General features: G+C 40.2%; 3 protein-coding genes and 1 long non-coding RNA gene across 16 annotated transcripts; 3 read left to right on the forward strand and 1 right to left on the reverse strand.

Annotated features, from left to right (window-relative positions):
* Positions 1-1,012: 1,012 nt before the first annotated feature.
* LOC112289265 (26S proteasome regulatory subunit S10B homolog B) lies at positions 1,013-4,789 on the forward strand. Its single transcript, XM_024534347.3, has 10 exons — positions 1,013-1,230; positions 1,400-1,519; positions 1,756-1,892; positions 2,171-2,332; positions 2,659-2,745; positions 3,091-3,177; positions 3,309-3,446; positions 3,570-3,761; positions 4,052-4,150; positions 4,548-4,789. The coding sequence occupies exons 1-10, from the start codon at positions 1,149-1,151 to the stop codon at positions 4,620-4,622; spliced, it is 1,179 nt and encodes a 392-aa protein (XP_024390115.1). The 5' UTR covers positions 1,013-1,148; the 3' UTR covers positions 4,623-4,789.
* Positions 4,790-6,236: 1,447 nt separating this feature from the next.
* LOC112289263 (oligopeptide transporter 4) lies at positions 6,237-12,061 on the forward strand. 11 transcript variants are annotated; one of them, XM_090254671.1, is made up of 9 exons: positions 6,395-6,413; positions 6,676-6,806; positions 7,043-7,686; positions 8,039-8,535; positions 8,813-8,910; positions 9,218-9,787; positions 10,136-10,388; positions 10,695-10,991; positions 11,244-12,061. In XM_090254671.1, the coding sequence occupies exons 3-9, from the start codon at positions 7,545-7,547 to the stop codon at positions 11,856-11,858; spliced, it is 2,472 nt and encodes an 823-aa protein (XP_090110797.1). In that variant the 5' UTR covers positions 6,395-6,413; positions 6,676-6,806; positions 7,043-7,544; the 3' UTR covers positions 11,859-12,061. The 11 variants fall into 11 exon arrangements, with proteins under 11 accessions (XP_090110803.1, XP_090110797.1, XP_090110799.1 ...); XM_090254673.1 differs by lacking the exon at positions 6,395-6,413 and having other exon boundaries at positions 6,453-6,806; positions 7,043-7,099; positions 7,413-7,686; XM_090254674.1 differs by lacking the exons at positions 6,395-6,413; positions 6,676-6,806 and adding an exon at positions 6,472-6,671 and having other exon boundaries at positions 7,043-7,099; positions 7,413-7,686.
* A 770-nt stretch (positions 12,062-12,831) lies between these two features.
* On the reverse strand, positions 12,832-17,832 carry LOC112289264 (eukaryotic translation initiation factor 3 subunit D). Its single transcript, XM_024534346.3, has 16 exons — positions 17,661-17,832; positions 17,375-17,442; positions 17,126-17,194; positions 16,605-16,775; positions 16,326-16,417; positions 16,172-16,229; positions 15,958-16,031; positions 15,570-15,738; positions 15,275-15,394; positions 15,016-15,117; positions 14,701-14,850; positions 14,446-14,526; positions 13,922-14,059; positions 13,675-13,751; positions 13,309-13,369; positions 12,832-13,161 (listed from the first exon to the last, which is right to left on the reverse strand). Exons 1-16 carry the CDS (start codon positions 17,830-17,832, stop codon positions 13,084-13,086), a joined length of 1,680 nt encoding a protein of 559 aa, XP_024390114.1. The 3' UTR covers positions 12,832-13,083.
* A 635-nt stretch (positions 17,833-18,467) lies between these two features.
* LOC149988017 (uncharacterized) lies at positions 18,468-19,633 on the forward strand. Of its 3 annotated transcripts, none has more exons than XR_016505740.1 (2): positions 18,468-18,645; positions 18,770-19,633. It is a non-coding gene; the product is annotated as an uncharacterized LOC149988017 (long non-coding RNA). The 3 variants fall into 3 exon arrangements; XR_016505739.1 differs by having other exon boundaries at positions 18,785-19,633; XR_016505738.1 differs by having other exon boundaries at positions 18,928-19,633.
* Positions 19,634-20,231: the final 598 nt, after the last annotated feature.

The following is a 20,231-nucleotide window of genomic DNA, read 5'->3' on the forward strand; positions in this document are numbered from 1 at the left end:
ATGTTGCAAGCTGTGGTGGTATTTGACTCCAAATTTGTTTGTGGGTTGTGATGATAATAGTGTTGTTACTATAATATTGTGAAATTGTTCATCTTTGATATATATATATATATATATACACATATATTTTATGGTTGTTGCATATGATGTATACATTTTCCAACTATGAAAGTACACATTTTCTGTCCATTTGTTATACAGCTTTATTCTTTTGTAATTATTTTTGGCAGTAAATGCTTTTCAAAATCCACAATTGTATTTTAGACTATGTGTGTGTATATACATATATATATATATATATATATATAAAGAATTTCATCATGAAAATTTAATTTTTTAAAGAAAAATATATATGCCTTTTTGAATGTTTGTGAAATATGGGGTTTTCTTTTCTTTTACAATGATTTTAATTGAGTATATTTCAATAAATAATTTTTAAATTTTTAAAACAGTTACTAAAGTCACTGACTTTATCTAAGATAAGTCTTTCATAATTTAAAATTGGTGTTTGATAAGTATTTAGTGATCCTATGCTCACTAAATACTTGTATTCAAACAGTTAAATAACTTTTCAATAGATCAATATATGATTTTTCTATTTCAAGATTTTATGTATTAAAAAACACAAGTCAACAAACATCATGAAATATTTATACACACATATATATAATTTTGAATTCAAATTTCCAAATGAACAATAACTGATATGTTGATAAAATGAAACCAAATCAATTACATCATACTAATCACACATGAAAAGACCATCAGTTGATTACTATAATTCAGAAATTCCCTAACTCTCTCAAGCAGAATCATGTAAATGTTGAATGATTTCAATGGAACACTGTCAAACGCAATTCACTCAACATGAAAAAGGACATCCACATAACACAAAAGAAATGCAAAAATGAATAATTGGGATTGGGATGTGTCGTCTCTTCGCTTCTCTCTCTCTCTCACTCTCTCACCATTTGTCTTGCTAACCCTAATCTGGCCCTGCCCATTGCAGCTCCCCTTGGAGCTCCCCCTTCTCCTCCTCCTCTGTCTACTTCGTCTTTGTATTCCCTCGTCGTTGTTTCCTTCACGGCGCAGGTTCTGAGATTGCGCACCGCACCTACGATTGCTGAGTTTGAGGCCGCGTTTGCGCTATGGCGGATCCCGAAGCGGTGCGCGTGGAGTACAGGCGCAAGCTTCTGCAACACAAGGAGCTCGATGCACGGCTAAGGAATTGTTAGTACCTGTGATTGGGGCTTTGTTGTTGTTTTTGTTCGAGATTTTTTTTTAGGTTTTTTGTTATGAGAGTCGGGAGGGTGCGTGGGGTTGAATGTGTGTTTGATGGGTTTTGGGTGATCCGATTGAGGGTCGGGTGTGGATGATGAATTTTTTGGGGGTTTGGCAGTGCGAGAGAACGTGAAGGCTGCGAGGAAGGAGTTTGATAAGACAGAGGACGACCTCAAGGCGTTGCAAAGTGTGGGGCAAATCATCGGAGAAGTCTTGAGACAGCTTGATTCTGAACGCTGTGAGTTTTTTTTATTTTGTTCTTGGGCTCCCTTTCGCGTTGCTGTTTACCTGGACTGGACGCCTTTGGACCACTGGGATCGTAAGGCTGGCAGAGGTTGTTTGATTGTTTCTGTGGAAGTCGATCCTTGTGGGAATTGATGGCTGTGTCGCAAAAGTGGTGTATCAATTAGGCCTGTTCGATTAGGTCAAAGCTTCGATGGTTTCTTATTTCGTCTTTTACTGGGGTACGGGCAGTGATTGTCAAGGCAAGCAGTGGACCGCGATATGTGGTTGGATGCCGCAACAAGGTTGACAAAGAGAAGTTGATGGCTGGTACTCGAGTTGCATTGGATATGACTACTCTCACGATTATGCGAGCACTTCCCAGAGAGGTGGGTTTGTTTGTTTGATTATCCGGAGTGATCCCTACATTCTGAAGTATAGGGTTAATAGCATCGTTAACGGCGATTTGGTTCTGGTATTGAAGTATTGCCTGTCTTGGGATTCTTCGTCGTGCTTTGAGTTACTGTCTTCGTAGTTAGGCTTTCTTGTAGTATTTTGAACTGATACTTGTTCATAGATACCTGGGCTGTCTAAACAGTGTCTGTGCTTACTTTGCCGATTGTATGCCTTTATATAAAAAATGTGCATGTCTGTGCGATTGTGTTAGGTTGATCCCGTTGTGTACAATATGCTGCACGAGGACCCTGGAAATATTAGCTACTCAGCCGTTGGAGGACTCAGTGATCAAATCCGAGAGCTCCGTGAGTCAATTGAGTTGCCGCTTATGAATCCCGAGCTCTTCCTGCGAGTTGGCATTAAGCCTCCAAAGGTGTGTTTTACCATCTGTCACTAATTTAGACTCAGTTTACGTAGTCATCTACTCCTATTGACATGCATTCCTGGCGACTGGTACCTCCACGATATTACATTCTGCCACGGGCTTCATGCGTGTGCGTGTATCGGATGGATTAAGAAGTTCAAGTTTTGTTTGAAATGCATAAGAGTTGATTAGGTCTCCTCTTTGGGCAGGTTAAACTCAGGACAACGTTTTCTTCCTCCAGCTATCCTTATTTTCTTCAAACTCGTGCAGGTTTTGATTACTGAATGTGTTAGAGAGTGTGCATAATGCCGGTAATAACAGGTGTTCTTTTACAGGGTGTATTGTTGTATGGCCCCCCAGGAACCGGCAAAACCCTTCTGGCACGAGCAATTGCCAGCAACATTGATGCTAATTTCTTAAAGGTACGAGGGACCTGAACTCATTGACAGGACTCAATCAAATCTGATTGAAGCAGACTTTTTGCTGAACTTGTTCGACCTTCTAGTAATTGAAGCTGTCACAACATATTTTGTGTAAATGTGGAGTATTCTGCAACTCTAGAAATATTAATGAAGTTGTGGAGGGGCTTTATAAGTTTTTTCGGCATGTCTTTATTCTGTTGATTCTGCCATTATTTTAATTTGTGAACACACATATGTGTGAAATTAAATATCTCTATTTCGATGCTTGCAAAATTCTGATTGGAGTGAACGCCAATTTTTTGTTATATGCTTCCGTATCTGACGTATGGTTGGGTTTCTGTTCAGGTGGTTTCTAGTGCGATTGTGGACAAGTACATAGGAGAAAGTGCAAGACTCATTAGGGAGATGTTTAGTTATGCCCGCGACCATCAAGTAACGTCTCTCCATCTGAATTTAGTTCATTTCTTTTAGACTAGGTAGTTACATGAGTTAAGCTTGATTTCGTGTTTTGAACGTCCTTGTGCATACATCGTTGTAGTCTGCTAATGTGCCAATCTTTACAGCCTTGCATCATTTTTATGGATGAAATTGATGCGATCGGAGGTCGTCGGTTTAGCGAGGGTACAAGCGCTGATCGAGAAATTCAGCGGACGCTAATGGAGTTGTTGAATCAACTCGATGGATTTGATCAGCTTGGAAAGGTGTGTTAAGATTCTGAATCTATCCTAGTAATAATAGCAGACACTATGGTTACTCTGAAATTTTTTGTCACGTGCATGGCAGCCAATATCTTGTCTCATTTTTCACATGTACCGAGGATACAGGTAAAGATGATCATGGCAACCAATCGACCTGATGTTCTTGACCCTGCATTGCTCCGACCCGGCCGTTTAGATCGAAAGATTGAAATTCCACTACCAAATGAACAATCTCGGACAGAGATTCTGAAAATTCATGCATCTGGGATCACTAAACATGGAGAGATTGATTACGAAGCTATTGTCAAACTCGCTGAGGTACAGTCCTTCTGTCTTCATGATCATGGTGTCTTGATTTACTTTCCATATATATATATATATATATATATATATGAATACTAGAATACAGAGAAGTTGGATAATACTATTCGTGCTTTATTCGACATGTGCTGCTGCTGCTCCTCCTCTGCTGTGAGGTTTGAGTTGGATGAACGCTGTATTCCAAGGGTTGTTGCCATTTTTGAGATTGAGAATGTTATTTGTTGGTGCATTTTATGAACTTAATGTGTAGAGGATTTTGTTTGTTGGCTCTCTTTTCTGTACTTCAGGGGTTCAATGGAGCCGATCTTCGTAATGTCTGCACTGAAGCGGGCATGTTCGCTATCCGGGCTGATCGTGACTATGTTGTGCAAGAGGATTTCATGAAGGTACGTTTCTGGGTCGTTTTTAAGGAGAGTGAAGGCTGTTTTGATGGATTAGTTGGGTCCTTTTTAAAATTGTGCTAATTTGAACAAACATAATACCTGAGCATATGGTGAAGGCTTCATCTTTTATATGTACAGGATCAGAGATTCATGCATCGAGACTGAATCTGTTTCTTTAAGATTATGTGAATAGATGCAGTTATTTAAAATCATTCTAAACAATACCTGTTTGTGAAACTTCAATATTTTATGAATGAAAGCAGGATAGAGAAAGCTATGAAAATTGTGTTTATTCCAAACCTTTGCTCTTTATCGCATCTTTTGTACCACTTGTCAGTGTTAATTTTGATTACACTTTCTCGTGTTAGCTTATCACGATCCAACATGTGCCCTTTTTCAGGCTGTTCGGAAGCTTACGGACGCAAAGAAGCTGGAATCAAGTGCACACTACAGCACCGATTTTGGCAAGGAGTAAAATGTTCAGTAATCTTTTGTATGTCTTGATTTTCTTTCTGAGACAACTCTGGACGTTTTTGCAGAGAGCTTGGAATCTCAAGAGAGCTTTCTCAGGCGTAGACAACGATATTTTTTAATGTTAATGTTCAGCTGCTTCAGGGAAATAAATCCTCCTCTTTGTATTAATCAGTTTTAATACCTTTGTACCTTTGAAGTCCCTATGACATATGTGTCAATTATCTAATTGCCTACGTACATTTAAGGTGGGTTTACACGTTCTTCTGTGAGTCATGAGAAAGAACAAAGTTAGCTCAAGACGTGGGCATTCCATAATCGAGCGTCAAGTTGGGTTCCGATTAGGTGTCTAGAAGTATCTACATCTACCTGGAATTCTGTAAGGAGGCAGCTTATCTAGGGTTGGCGGGTATACTGCAATTCCAGATGGGAAGTTGGGCTTATGCTAGCCGATGATGAGCAGCTGGGTTACCTTCTATCACAACATTCAACAATGAGACTGAACATTTTTAAGTGACTGGTTTACCTTATCAATTTTCCATTTGGGAAACTAACCTCTGGTTTAATCTCTCTATCGTCCTTGGTATTGTGTTCGTTCTACTGTAGTTAAGGTGTACAGCTGATTCTAACGTTGTCTCATCGTGTTGAGATCATGCATCCCTCATTCAAAGAACTATGTGCTCTTTCGGGTGTAGTTTTCTCTCGAGTATTAAGTTTCATCATATTTTTATGTTTTTATTTGTTTTTATTATTGGATATATATTTACACCGTAGAATTAATGCAGTATCCTCCCGTGGCAGTAACATCTTCATGATCCCCTAACCTGGTTCTCTCGGTGTTCAGGTCCTATTGCACCAGTTGTCTCTGATAATATGATTTTGTTGTTTAATATTAATTGTCCTCAGGCAATAAGGCTCTTCAAAAGTTACTTCTCTTTCTTCCGAAGGTTGGGCCATAGTACTTTGAGAAGGTCATTTTGTGCGAACTCCAACTTTGCCTTGATGAGTGGTGGTCTAGAAATGCCACTGTTAATCAGAAAATTACTACCAATTAACACTCCTTTTGATTCCTGCAGTTTATCAATAACCTAAACCGATTATCTTTGGAATCCTTTCTCCTTAAGGGATGATTTTTCCTTCTAAGGACATACCTATATGGTACCCAGTCAGATCTGGCAATGTACTTCTTAAAGCTGTGATTGTGAGGATTTTATTTACTTGTACCATAGATTGGTCATACAGGGTAGGTCACATCTGTACTCCACCGTCTCCACATAATTGACGTACACAGGTTGACTCATTTCAAGTTTTGCAATCCCACCGATAGCAGCGAGAATGCTATTACCTGACGGCTACAAAGTGTGACACGTAACGAAGTAAGAAAATATGCTGTTGTAAAGGCATGTCCAGATGAGGAGTATCTTGCGATAGGTAGTTAACTTCCAGTGAATCAGTTTAGTAGGTAAGAACTTGACCTATTGCTTTTCGAAATCAGAAAAACTCAAAACATAGCAGCAGAGAAATGTGTCTACCAAGTTTGAGTACATTAGAGACATGTTGTATTTAACAGTAGTTTTCCACTTCATACCAGTTTTATTCCACATGTACAATCATGCCACGTACAAATCACGGATCGCTTCAATATCGAATATGGAGCTATCTTTATTGTCCTGTCAGGCATCTGTGGACCTTGAAGGCCAGTCGAGGTCATCAGATTCATCGAAGACGGATGAATCCAGCCTCAGAACTCTTCAAGATCCATTCCGGGCGAAAGTAATCGGTGAAGAACTATCTTGTGAGCTCCAACTTCCTCCCGCCAAACTTAATTTGAACACTAATCATCGTCGCATCCCAATCCTACTGTTAGAGTTTCGTTTTGGAGCCCTTGTCACCCTGTTGTCTTCCTTTCCTACAATTCATCTTGTGAAGTCAGTTGTTTTTTTATGTTGGAGCAGCAGCAGAGCTAACTTTTGAGTATTTTGCTGTTATGTTTGGGTTTCTTTTACGGGACCGAGGATATGTATGGGTTCCTAACATTCCACAATTTTACATTGTAGGTGCACGCAACGAATGGGCTACAGCTTTGCATTTCATTTTTCCGTGTGAAAACTCATTACAATTGTTTTTCTTTTTTCTTGTCTGTGACTGTCAGAAATAATTGTACACGACTGTCAGAATTTTTTTACTGGTGGGTGTCTGACTCTGCTAGTGGACCTTCAGTTCTCTGCATGCTTTACGTGCCGCACTGGGTAGGTAGATATCGAAGGCGGTGCATTAGAATGAAAGATTTCAGTTGCGATGGTTCTTTTCTGTTGAGAACTTTATCGAATCGAGGTCCATGTTGATGCTAATGCACTTCGATTCCTTGTTGTATTCCCCGTCAGACTGATTGCGTGTATGTGGTCATGAGTGAGAAATGTGTAGGCTATTCGTTTGTCCTCGAGCAGCAGCTGCCCCACACCTGCTATCAAAACGAAACGGGTGTTTACTTTCATCGCTTCCATGTCCTTTTGAACTTTGACAATCTCTGATTAGACCTTGCCGCACTGTACTCGCTTGACGATCACTGCTCTTTATAAAGAATACTCTGCAGAGTTGCAACGTTACCGTGACGATGGGTGTGGAGACCCTTCTGCAGCTCTAACCCAGGGGTCTAAGCCAAAAATTGCATTTACCGATAATCGACATTTTGAAGATAGAGAATTTCAGCAGTGGAGTGGGAAATGTGTGGCAGAGAAGAGATGTTGCGGTGATCATGAGGAAAACTTACTCCGGCAGTTGCTCTTCTATACAGGGCATGAATTCTAGACTACAGGCAGAGGAAATTATGGAGAGTTGGAGTGGTTGATTGGGGAGCCGACAGTTATTTAGGAAGTTACAGCGACAGGGGCATCAGTTCTTGCTGGCGGCATACGATTATATTGAGATGGCTTCGAAGAGAGATAATGCCTCGCTAGTCCAGGATTCCTCGACGCAAGGCGTCACTACGATCAACCAGCAGGATACCAATCTGGAGCACCATGACAGCGGCATTAACGACAACCATGAGTCTCCGGTGAAACCTACAGGTGCGTTTTTAAGAAACTTCTTACTCAACCTCCCTCTTTGTGTTTCCAAGAAAAACTCCAGTGCCCAACTAAGGAAAACTTCTCACTTTTTCGCCGCAATTTGATGGATTATTTTAACTCTTTAGACATGCAGTAGCTTTATTCTAGTAATAACTTCATTTAAAGTCTTAGGACGTGGGTAGAGGTTTTCGAGAGTCTGGAAAATTGAACCTGTGTCGTAACATTGGCATGAAAACTGCATCCTGTTTATATCTTAACTGTTGAAGACTCTGTTGAATATTAATTTTGGCTCTGTTAGGCTTGTCGAACCTTGGTTTAGATCACTCAAAAAGATGTCTGGCTGATGATGTAGGAAAATCAGAGTGTGTATTTGATGAGAACAATTTCAAGGGCCTTGATGGAGAAGAAGCTGTTCCGGATCAATCTCCTGTTGAGGAGGTGGCCCTCACGGTGTCTACTCTTGATGACCCATCTACCCCAGTGTATACGTTCCGAATGTGGACATTGGGAATTTTATCATGCGCTATCCTTGCGTTTCTCAACCAGTTTTTTGCTTACCGTGCTGAGCCACTTATCATCAGTGCAACTTCTGCTCAAATTGCAGCTCTGCCACTAGGGCGTTTCATGGCGGCAACTTTACCAACAACAAAATTTAAAGTTCCATTCACTAATCTGGAGTGGACCATGAATCCTGGACCTTTTAACGTGAAGGAACATGTGCTCATAACCATATTTGCAAACTCGGGTGCTGGAGGCGCTTATGCTATTTCAATTGTTACCATTGTGAAGGCTTACTACAAGAAAAAAATCACATTCTTTGTAGGATTGCTAATCACCATAACGACTCAGGTATGACCCTTCGTCTTGTTGTGCAGCTTCTTTCTCTGATGCCCATCCTTTTGTGGATCTTGACGATTCATATTTGGATATTTAAATGTGAACTTTGGCTTTATGTCTGTTCAATTCGTAGTTTAACTCCGACTCTGAGATTTCAGCTCTGTGCCACATTGCTCCTAATTATCTGAAGTCACCAGGATGAGCGTGGTAAGTTCAAAAGAACTATTGGATCACTTTCTGAATCGAATTTCCACGTTAGCATTAATATGCTTGACTCCTGGCTTTGCAGATGATTGGATATGGGTGGGCGGGGATATTTCGGGATTATCTGGTGAAACCTGCTCAAATGTGGTGGCCTCAAAATCTTGTACAAGTCTCTCTTTTCAGGTGGGAATTGTGCTCGATCTTGAACAAACTGTTTGTACGAATATTCTAACTGCAGTATAGAATTTGACGGACGTAAGGTTGGTGCTTTGTTCTTTATAGAAGGTGGCTGCTTCGAGACTACCCTTCTGTGTCTTCATCATTGAATCCAAGAACGTAAACTATCCTTTTGTATCCAAGCCAGAAACAAAAAGATCATGCATGTATATTCAGTCGTTGAGCCAAAGTCAGAGTTTGATGTATAACCATACAAGAGTGATTATTTTTGATGAGAGATTTATCATTTTCTCATTATTTTTTTGGTATGCAGAACTTTACACGAAAAGGATCCTCGACCAAAAGGGGGTGTAACCCGCATCCAATTCTTCCTCATAGCGTTGACCTGCAGCTTCGGTTACTATGCCCTTCCCGGCTATATGTTTGCCATGTTGTCATCGTTATCATGGGTCTGCTGGGCATGGCCCCATTCTGTAAGGGCTCACCAAATCGGATCAGGATTGAAAGGGCTAGGCGTTGGTGCAATTGCGTTTGATTGGGCGACCGTTTCATCTTATCTTTTGAGCCCACTTTCTACACCTTTCTTTGCTATAGCAAACGTATTTGCTGGTTTCTTATTCGTTATGTATGTGATTACTCCCATCGCTTACTACAACAATCTTTACAGTGCGAAGAAGTTTCCTATATTCTCAGGCATGTTCTTTAGAAGTGATGGCCAGCGATATGACATCAACAAGGTTATTGATGAAAATTTCGCACTAAATGAGGCTGTCTACGATGAGTATGGGCAACTGCATCTGAGCACATTCTTCGCTTTTACTTATGGAGTTGGATTTGCTGCTCTTACGGCCACTCTGTCGCATGTTATCCTTTTTCATGGCTGGTACTATTTTTCCCAATTCCCTCTCATGTCGGTTTGGTATTATTATTATGGATTGAATAAGAGAATCTACAATACTGTCCTGCTCATATGGATCAACTGGCACCCTCAATGTAAGACTTTGATGTGGCTTCGGATTTAGGATCAGATCCAATCTTTCCTGACGCAGTTTTTTTCGACAGGTCATTTGATTCTGTGGTTTGTCTGTTGGACTCGCGAAGTTTTAGACATTCTCTTGTTTCACTGCTTTTTATTCAGAACAAGTGTTACGCATGAGTGTACGAGGAACGTATGTAATGCAGAATTTCGAAGCGAATTAAATTGATGAGTTTAGTGATGTATGTATGCCAGGGATATATGGCAAAGGAGCAAGTCGAGCTTAAAAGAAAAGCCTGATGTACACACTCGGTTAATGAAAAATTATAAAGAAGTTCCTCAAGCGTGGTTCCTCGGGATTTTGGGTGTGATGATTCTTGTCTCCATTGTAGCATGCGAAGTGTACAATGAGCAGCTACAATTACGATGGTGGGGAGTGCTTCTTGCATGTGGACTGGCGTTTTTCTTCACACTTCCTATTGGGGTGATCACTGCTGTTACTAATCAGGTACGTCGTTATGAATGTGCCTTCTTGCAAACAGTTGTTGACATCTGATTCTGATGGTTTAGGAGTACATGATTGGTACATAAATAGTGAGTGCACCCGATTCTGAAAGGATAGATTGGAGCTTCCATTTCGTCGGTTCGCCTGTGACAGTTTATACATGCCTTGATCGAATGTCTCAAGCCTTTCTTTATGGTTTTATTCTCCCAGTTGCTTACACTAGCACTACTCTATGATTGCATACCGAACATTTAATCTTTTTTCGGAGGACAAACAATTAATGTTTTTAAGCGTGGAATGTGATTACAGACACCTGGGCTTAACATAATTACTGAGTACATGATCGGGTACATATACCCTGGTAGGCCTGTCGCGAATGTGTGCTTCAAGACGTATGGATATATCAGTATGACTCATGCTGTCTCTTTCCTCGCTGATTTTAAGCTGGGCCACTACATGAAAATTCCTCCACGTGCTATGTTTCACGCTCAGGTACTAAGTCTTAATATTCTGCATCTTCCAGGCCCTGTTCTTTTTTATAACTTGTACAAATTGAATTCTTCGCCGGATAGGTCTAAAATCATTGACGTTCGGCATCACTCAAAGGCATGTTCAAAACTGTCATCTTAGTTGAAATTATCCCTCAATTGAATAAGTTTTTCAATTGAAATTGCCTTGATTCCTGGTTAAGGTAATGAGAACAAGTGAAGTATTTCTTATTTCGCCCATCCGAGTATGAAGTTGCAGTATCATTATTCTTTCGTAGGTGTTTGAGTCTTTTGTCATTCCTGTGAAGTGGTGTTGTACGATTTTTGTGTGAGACCGATAGTGAAAATGCTACTTTCGTCATTTATGCAGTTGCTTGGAACAGTGATCGCTGCAGTCTTGAACCTTGGCACTGCATGGTGGTTATTAACATCCGTCCCAGACATATGTCAACAAGATCTTCTTCCTGCCAATAGTCCTTGGACGTGTCCTGGTGACACCATCTTCTATGACGCATCAGTGATATGGGGTCTCATAGGGCCCAAGCGTATGTTCGGTAGTCTTGGACTCTACAATGCTGTAAACTGGTTCTTCTTGTTTGGAGCTCTGGCACCAGTTCCATTCTGGGTATTGCACAAGATCTTTCCAGACAAGAAGTGGATCACTTACATTTACACTCCTGTTCTTATAGGAGCGACTGGGATGATGCCCCCTGCCACAGCAGTGAACTACACATCGTGGTTCTTAATTGGTTATATCTTCAATCATTTAGTGTTTAAATACCGAAAGGGATGGTGGCAGCGCTACAATTATATTCTCTCCGCTGCTCTTGACGCAGGACTAGCATTTATGGGGGTGCTTCTATATTTTGTGCTCCAGCTAGAAGATAAAAATATGTCTTGGTGGGGTGAAAACCTTGATAATTGTCCACTTGCAGCCTGCCCTACCGCTCCCGGAGTGACAAGAAATGGTTGCCCTGTTTTCTAAGATGAGTCGGTGTAATTACTTGCTGGGTTGTATATGCTGGAGTCGGTTCTTACGATGACCCCATCTGTATCCATCGTCTTAAGCGGCTCCATTCAGTTGAGCTTGCTAAGGCAGCCCTTGTACTATTGTATGAAGTGAGCATGAGCCTTACAACTCATCAGCACAAATATTCAAATTTAAACGTATCATTCTTTTTCCAGCCACACTCATACTGTTGTTGTGGAAATAATTCACAATTTCAAATAAAGTAGGTTTTTTTAAAAGTAAGTCTTTCACTATCACGATAGGAATATCACAGTATTGTACAGAATGATGTATATTACTTGTATTTAAAGTTATCCAATAATAGATTTTAATTAATGGCACGTGTTTAATTAGCAATCACTGTCTTATGACTAATTTCAAATAATAATTAAACTCTCTGAAACTAGGCTACACATGTGAATATAAAAACCTGAACGACGAAGAGAAGAGTAACTTTTGGATATGAATAAAGTATTCAGGTCACACCTATGCTGTACCTAGATTACTCCATATGTTTGCAATTTGTCTAGCTCGAAACTACAGTATTTTCAGAGAAGAATATGGTCTCACACGAAGAGGCTTAACTGTAGAAAGTTGAATCTATCCATTCAAAGTTTTAGTATTCTGGTGAACGTGATATCCAGTGAACAGTTGTATTCAACTATAACTGAGGTTTCTTATTAAATGCATAATTACAGCACTACCTCAACTCAGTGTCCTGGCATGCCTTAGGGTACAGCAACGTTTGGTTAAAGCAAAATGAAGATCCTCAAATTATCCAATTTTCTCTTTGTAGATTATTCCGTACAAGGACACTCCAGTCCCAAAGATACACCACTAAAGATAAAGAAAACATTAACCTGTTATACACTTGTTTAATATAAATTTACCGCGCGACGGAAGAAAGATTTTAAAGCGTAGTCGTTAAATGATCATAGTTAAACCGATCTTTTGGTAGCATAAAAAAATATATCGAATTATGGAGATACATGTTGTGAAATGACATATTGTGGAGGTTAGACTCTACTCGCATTACCTACAAAAAATCCTACAACCATTTCATGCAAAATCTTCGCGGCTAAAGCCTCGAAGGTAGCCGTCTCTGCCACATGCACTAAAAAAGTGTATAAGGCGGAATTGCCTACAAAATCAAAATCATGCAGGTGCAATAAAATCTCGATAACTTATGAGGATGATAACTTCAAATCTCATCTGCGTCCTTTTCTTCCGCAAGCTCTGGTTTGTCGTCATTTACAGGAGGCGGGGGTGGTTGTTCATCCTACATTTCACAACGAACACATCATGGGTTTCAACAAGCTGGGGTTATCCCACTGACAATATGAAGCAAAAGATTATATGAAATAGACACTGGATGGAAAAAAAATTGGGATTTTAACAATCATTTAACAGCTGGCTTAGGTCTGACCTCAGGCAAAGGTTCTTCGGCATAGTCATTTTCAAAAGCATCTGCCGGAACAGAGTACAACCTGAAGAAACGGCATGTCAGTCACACAAGCATAGGATGGTAAAGTGATAAAGCAAAAAGCTAATCCATCACTACAATACATATCTACCAATATTTACAGTATCCTGCACTAGCTGGTGGGCACTTGATCGCCACATAATAATATTTACTAAAACGACAGTTCGACAAATTCCCATCCTCATTTTAGGATTCTCATTTTCACCATACAAAGTTTCTCAGATAGTTTAGCAAGATATTTTGAGAAACATGTTTTGCCGAGCTTAAGCTCCAGCAATAAGATGAAGAAAGAGTTTCTAGGAGATTTACCTGACGATAGGTTTGTTGGGGTCTTTCACCAACAAATACTTTCCCTCGTCCAATTTCATACACATATCCACAACAGTCTGCACAGAATTTCATGTCCCAAAGAAGAAGCTTGAATATCTAAGTCCTCGATACATTTAAGTAAAGTACCATGTATAACTTCATAAGAATGCTTTATGGCCCTAAGATATCCACCAAAACATCCAACTGCGACAGGCCAGAATAAAGAGCATAAGTAACAGAAACGAACCTTCAAAATGCCCCACATATTGTTAACATTAAGATTGATTTGGCCAGAAAACTCTTTGGGCTTGTAACCTTGCATAGTGAGCACCGCATGGTTGTAGTTGTCTTTAGGATGCACCCTTGAAACATACCCTAGCTTCATCTGTGTTAGAAATCATAATGTGTTATTTCACAAACCAGCAAGCAAATATTAAGTTGCTAAAAACAGGGACATATATATATAATGGGAATACAAACTATATCGTGTCTAGCACACACATACAGGAAAATCCACAATGGAAAAGTCAATAAATCCCTGTGTACTACATCAATAAAAGCACACAAGGTTCAGTTTTCACTCGGGGTTATGCTGCTGCTTCTAGCTACCTTTCTCAGACTTTCACAAAACACCTCCAGAATCATTTTGGGTTTTCCATCATAGGCCTCCCGATGATAAGCAACGATTTAATCAATTTGATCCCGGTTAAGCCAGTCAAATCTGAGGTCAATAGTTCAATGTAGGTCTTTAATTGAGATGCAAAGACACACCTGGTCAGCTCCTGACAAGAGAGCTTGAGCTGTCCACTTGGCCAGCTTGTTAGCATTGTTCTTAAGCTCAGTTGCGAGTACCTGCGTACATATGCCAGCTACTCATCAAACACTACGAGAATCGTAGCTGAATTAATACAGTCAACCTAAAAACCAAAATGTACCATACCAGTAGGCACATGAAATTATCCATCTTGGTCAGCAATTATAATTTGAAACCGATTTAGATGGAGAAGACAGAACGAAATCACTCACTGCTCCACGCTGATTTTCAATCTTTTGACGCCAATCAACACCCGTGATCCTGGAGTCGAACTCGTTCAATGCATTAATTGTCAACAGGATCTCTGAACCTTTCACGTCTGCCACACCGTGAAGCTCACACCTGGCCACCAAGGTCGTTTCCTACACACCCATAATCATCACCAAAGTTTCAATTCACATGACAAATAATTGCCTTGGAAAAGTTTCAGAGACAACTAATCAGGTATATTTATAATATTGGTCATAATTTCTAGATCAAAGTAAACATGAACATCAACTGCATGTCAGTGAACATCTGTGGTTTACCTCATCCAATTTCCACTTCCGATATCTGTACGCAACAGCTGCCACTTCTTCATTCTCCGAAGCAAAGGGGTTTGGCTCCTTGAATTCGAACTTCTTTCCTTCCTGTTTTGAAAAAAATAAAACAATAAACGCAGCCACATAAACAAGAGAACCATACTCATCAACAAGTAGAACTTTCAAATGTATTGGATTCAATGCAATTTTCACATGAAAATCTGGAGCATCAGAAATAATACTTGAAAATGAAGACAACTCTCACCTTTTGCAAAACTTGCTGAGAGAAGTTCTGATTAACAAATGTGGCCTCCTGGCTCAACGAGTGGACCGAATTTATACTATCTTTCTCTTCAGGAATAGGCTCCTGTGCAGTCTCGTAAACCTGTAAGAACATACACCATTCAATTGTCAGGTCGGGATTTTATAAATATCTTACACGATTCTCGACAATAAAATGCAGGCACAATAATCACATCTTTCAAATGTACATCCCATGGAACTAAATCAAAAACGTTCTCCAGCCCTAATTCGACAATCGTGTTGATGGTGCGACTTACAGTGAGGAGATCGAAGGAAGCATCACGCTTGTCAAGAAAGAGTTTATTGCCCACTTTCTGGATAACGATATCCCATGAGTACATTGAGCGAGGTGAGCACATAAGTGTGGCCAGAATAGTATCGGTAGCAAATACAGTACCCACATTCTCGTCCTCCAAGAGCAACCGCCTGAAGTGATCCACAGATTTAAACCATTTAACAATAACAACGAAGTAATAGGAGTAGGAACGACATTTTAAAAGTAAGTTTCGAGAGTAACAGGAATATGCCGGGAATGCGATGGGCGCGTTGTCAACGCAACAAGGAACTGAATCAAGAAAAATGGAAGAGAATTCCTTCCATGTATTCTCTGCGAAGGCATGATGCTAAAATGAAAGATGAACACACCTGATGACAGGATCATCAGTAGTTGTAACCTTGTAAAACGTGCGGTTTTCGAACCTCTCCAATGCTTTCTCCGTCTGTGCGGTCCAAACAACAGTTTCAGCCATAACCAATACTACTTGGTACTACTTAAATATTAAAAATCTCACGTAGCGGGAGGCAGATTACGAAGTCTTGGTTTCTTCATCATAAACCAAGAAAATAAGTGGGTACAGACCTTTGGTGTTACACGGTCAAATGTTTTGTCATAATATTCCAAGGATCCGCATGTTGTACTGCAGAAACATCCAAATCAAAATCTCAACAACTTCGGAAGCGCAAGACACACATCAATACACAGGTGGTGTAAAATGGAATGATGTAGAATTTACATGTCCTCCGGCTCTCCCACTTCGTAGCTCAACTTGGAAAGAGCTGTAAGAGGAATCTGTTCCAGAACTGCCCACTCTGGTCGAATATCCACCTGAACCAAAAAGTAGATTCCATATTAGTAAGAAAGTCAAGGTAGAAAAACCAAATTGATACACGTAGAGCTGCAAAAAAGGAATAAATGTGAAGCATCTGGATAATTGAGAATGCAAATACCCGTGACCTTCTATCGGAGCATTTGAATAAATGTAAAAGGTCGATAAATTAAGATGGGCAATTACCGAGCTATTGTAAACAATACGAGGGGCATTTTTGTCCTGCCAGTAAGCATTCCACTGTCCTCTCTTTTGCTGCTGCAATCTTTCTCTGCGTTGTCTTTCCCTGTCAGCACCAGCACCACTATCGCGACCACCATCACGCCTGCCTTCATCCCGATCTCTCCTCTGGAATCGCTGCAATCCCGCACATAACACGCATTGCAAGAATCAGAACCCAGTGAATTTCATAACGCGGATACATGCGAAATTTAACTCAGGACTAGTGTCCTATTGTCTGCAGATTCGTCTTAGAGACAGTGAGTCCAACTAAGTTAAATACATTTCAAATTTTAAAACGACAGAGATCAACTCGAAGCCACACGCACAGGATACTTTGAATGCATAAAGATCCTTGCGAGGAAATGAAAATGCTAATTAAAATACTCACAATGCTGGGTGTTGGTGCTTGTATTTTCACAAAAATTGCATCACTTTTGGACTACTATCTTGTCTGATGCATTTGAGTGCATTGAAATTGGGAATACCTGCTGAAATCTGCGTCCACCGTACTTGGGTCGAGGAGGGGGTCGTGTGTCAACCAAATGAAAAGAATCCTAGAGATGAAAACCAATCACCACTAATGAGAAGTGAGTTTCAAGAAGAGGAATCATAAAATTGAAGCGGATAGGATAGCACAGACCAACATAGACAACATCGCCGATCACATCAAAAGTACGAATCACAGTCACAACCTAAATAATTTAGGTCACAGATTTGAAAAATGTTAGTCATACCTCGTCCTCATTGTGAAAGAAGTTGAAAACGGAGGCTCCGCCGGTATTATTGCGATCATTGAACCGACCTGACCAGATGCATCACAAAACGTCAATGATCTTTGTCCTCATCAAGACATTGTGCCAGTTCAATCCAACACTACAAACTTCCAAACTTGCCCCTCCAACCTCGCCCCTGACAAGAGTACACCGCAGAATAGAGCTGTATAATCGCCCTCGAGGACCTTACGTTACTCAACGCAGGAGCAGAAGACCATTCTGAGAATCCACAGCCGACAGCACCTACCATTGTTATACTTGAAAGTTTGCCCCGTCCAATCCGACGCTCGACCTACGCGGTCACCCTTACTGAAAGGCGCATACGGCACATGCTCCAGCTGCAATGGCACGCAGCCCGCATCAGGTCCCCATCCTTCAAGGTTCTCGGTGACCTGTGGCACTGCAAATGCCACCGCCATAGCTGTGAAAACTACGAGCTCCCTCTGCTTCCCTCAGCAGCTGCGCTGACGGTTGCCACCACCCACAGATGAGATGAAATGAAATGAGGAGGTAAGGAATCAGGATTTAGGGTTATGCATCAATTCGGACCTCATGGCTAGGGCTACAGATGACGAGTCGTGGACATGTCAGCGGTAACTGCCACGGGCTTGGGTGTGTTTCAGACACCGACTAGGTCACGGTGCCGGATCGTAGTCTTTCGTCTATTTTGCGAATTCCTTTGTTTTCTCTACGTCTCTGTTGCAGGTCCATCGAATCCAAGTGCAAACATTCGCTCTCCAATTTGGTTAAAATCTCAGCATGCAACTGATTTTCGACGGAGTTGAGTCAATACATTTATTGAGACATTCTGATCTTTATGAGAACTGGAAGAAGACGTTCGGAAGCAGTAGGCAGGACGCTGTGAGTGAATGAAGATGCGGTTCTCGCTCTGATCATTGGTAGGTGCTTGTAGAAACACAAGTTTCCTTGGGTCTGAATGCTGCATGAGATTCTCAGAAAGGGTGACTGTTCTGATCTCGCGAAGTGAGGCTGCAGTGGGAGGAGGAATGAGGTGCCCAAGTGGGTCACTGTCATTGATTCGAGACTGCTGTTCCGTTACTTTACTCGAACAGCAGCTGCAAAAGTCGGCGACCGCCGCCGTTGTTCTGCGATCTTCACTCTCGTTGTATTCGTGGTGTCTACAACATGGGTCTATTTGCCTGAGCCCTGACTTCACACCGTGGATCTAACCTAGCTTCAAGATCCGCAGTCTTTCTCTCGACAAGAAAAAGGTAGGCTCATTCATGTCCCACGTTCAGAAGTGCTTTTAAAACAGCGATGCCAGAGTTCTCCGTGTATTTGATAGCAACATCCAAGCCAGACTGTAAAAATTGTTAGGTTGACGCATTAGGGCAGCACTTTTCGCATCAGGGGGGCTCATGGAGCTTGATCTCAGAAGCGAGGTGCACGGCTTCCTATGTTTATGTGAGAGTCCTTAAGAAGACCATGAAGCTTCAGCAGCAAGCCCATCCTCATTTGTAGTCTCTACAGCCGAGTTCGTGTAATCCCTGCAGGAAATGTTCAGCTCTGCTGCAGTGCCACCACCAACTGCAAATTCTGACAAACACGAGACAAAAGAGTTGCAAATGAACGAGTGTGTTCCTTGAAAAATGTTGGATCGAAGAAGATTGTACACGGTATCAAGCAATCCAGGTTGGAAGAAAACCCACGCGTCATGTCGCATTTTTTTGTTTTGTTTTGTTTTATTTAATTGTTCGTTTGTTTGTTTAATTAGATTGGAGACCATGCTCTGATCTTCTTTGTTGACTGTATAGCAGTGTTGAAACTAGCAAGCACGATCCAAGGAAATGCTGCCCATAAAGCAATTGTTTCCTCATTAATTTTAGGATTGAAATGTCTGTGTTGTTATCAAGAAGTTCCACGGCCTGAGAAACCTGTTCTTATTACTCTCCACACTTGTCCAAAGGATCAGAGACAGCAGTAATGTGTGTATTTATATATATATATATATATATATATATAGATAGATAGATAGATAGTAGTGAGAGATTATGTTGATGAGCCTAGAGACAATCTTAATCAAATTCAATTTATTGGAATTTGTTATTGAAAGACAAACAAAAGAGAAAAAGAATTACAAAACAATTGTTATGGTTTTGTTAATATAATGAAATGTGAAGGACATTTCCTGATTCAATACATGTTGCAAATTTCTTGCAATTTATGTGTGGAATAACATTGATTGGAATAAAAAATATCTATGCTGGGGGATGTTGATTAGGTTTTTCAAGGAATGCAAGAGATTTTCTTTTTTTAATAAAAAATATAAATACATTGAGTGAAGCTAGTGCACAATTGGTTTTAAATGAAAATAAATTATTTTAAACTATTTGAATTGAGTGGTTTATAGATAATTATTTAATCTCTAGAACTACAATTATTTATATGTAAAATAAATTAAAAAATGATGAAAATTTTGATAATTTGCAAAGCCAAGAAGAAACTTAAGACCATAGTTGAACAAACTATGTATGTATTGCAATGAGCCAAAAAATGTTGTATAATATTTTTTAAATATAAAACAATCAAGTTTTTGAGGAACAATATTAATTGGTGATAGTATCTTATAAAACAAAACAATGTTGTCTAGTATTAATAGGAATCATGTGGCTCTCACTTTCCTATTCAAATTTCTAAACCAATTCAATATAATCTACTCTTTTAATTGTATGTTTTAAATTTTTAGAGTTTGGGCTTACAAGAATTATTAGTGGTTAGGATTTTGATATTACTCTTATTACTTATTATAACTCTCTTTAACCTAATGTTTTTTTCGTAATTTTGTTATTTTTCAATC

Source organism: Physcomitrium patens, chromosome 12 (genome assembly GCF_059467195.1).
Source record: "Physcomitrium patens ecotype Gransden chromosome 12, ASM5946719v1, whole genome shotgun sequence".
Classification (NCBI taxonomy): domain Eukaryota; kingdom Viridiplantae; phylum Streptophyta; class Bryopsida; order Funariales; family Funariaceae; genus Physcomitrium; species Physcomitrium patens.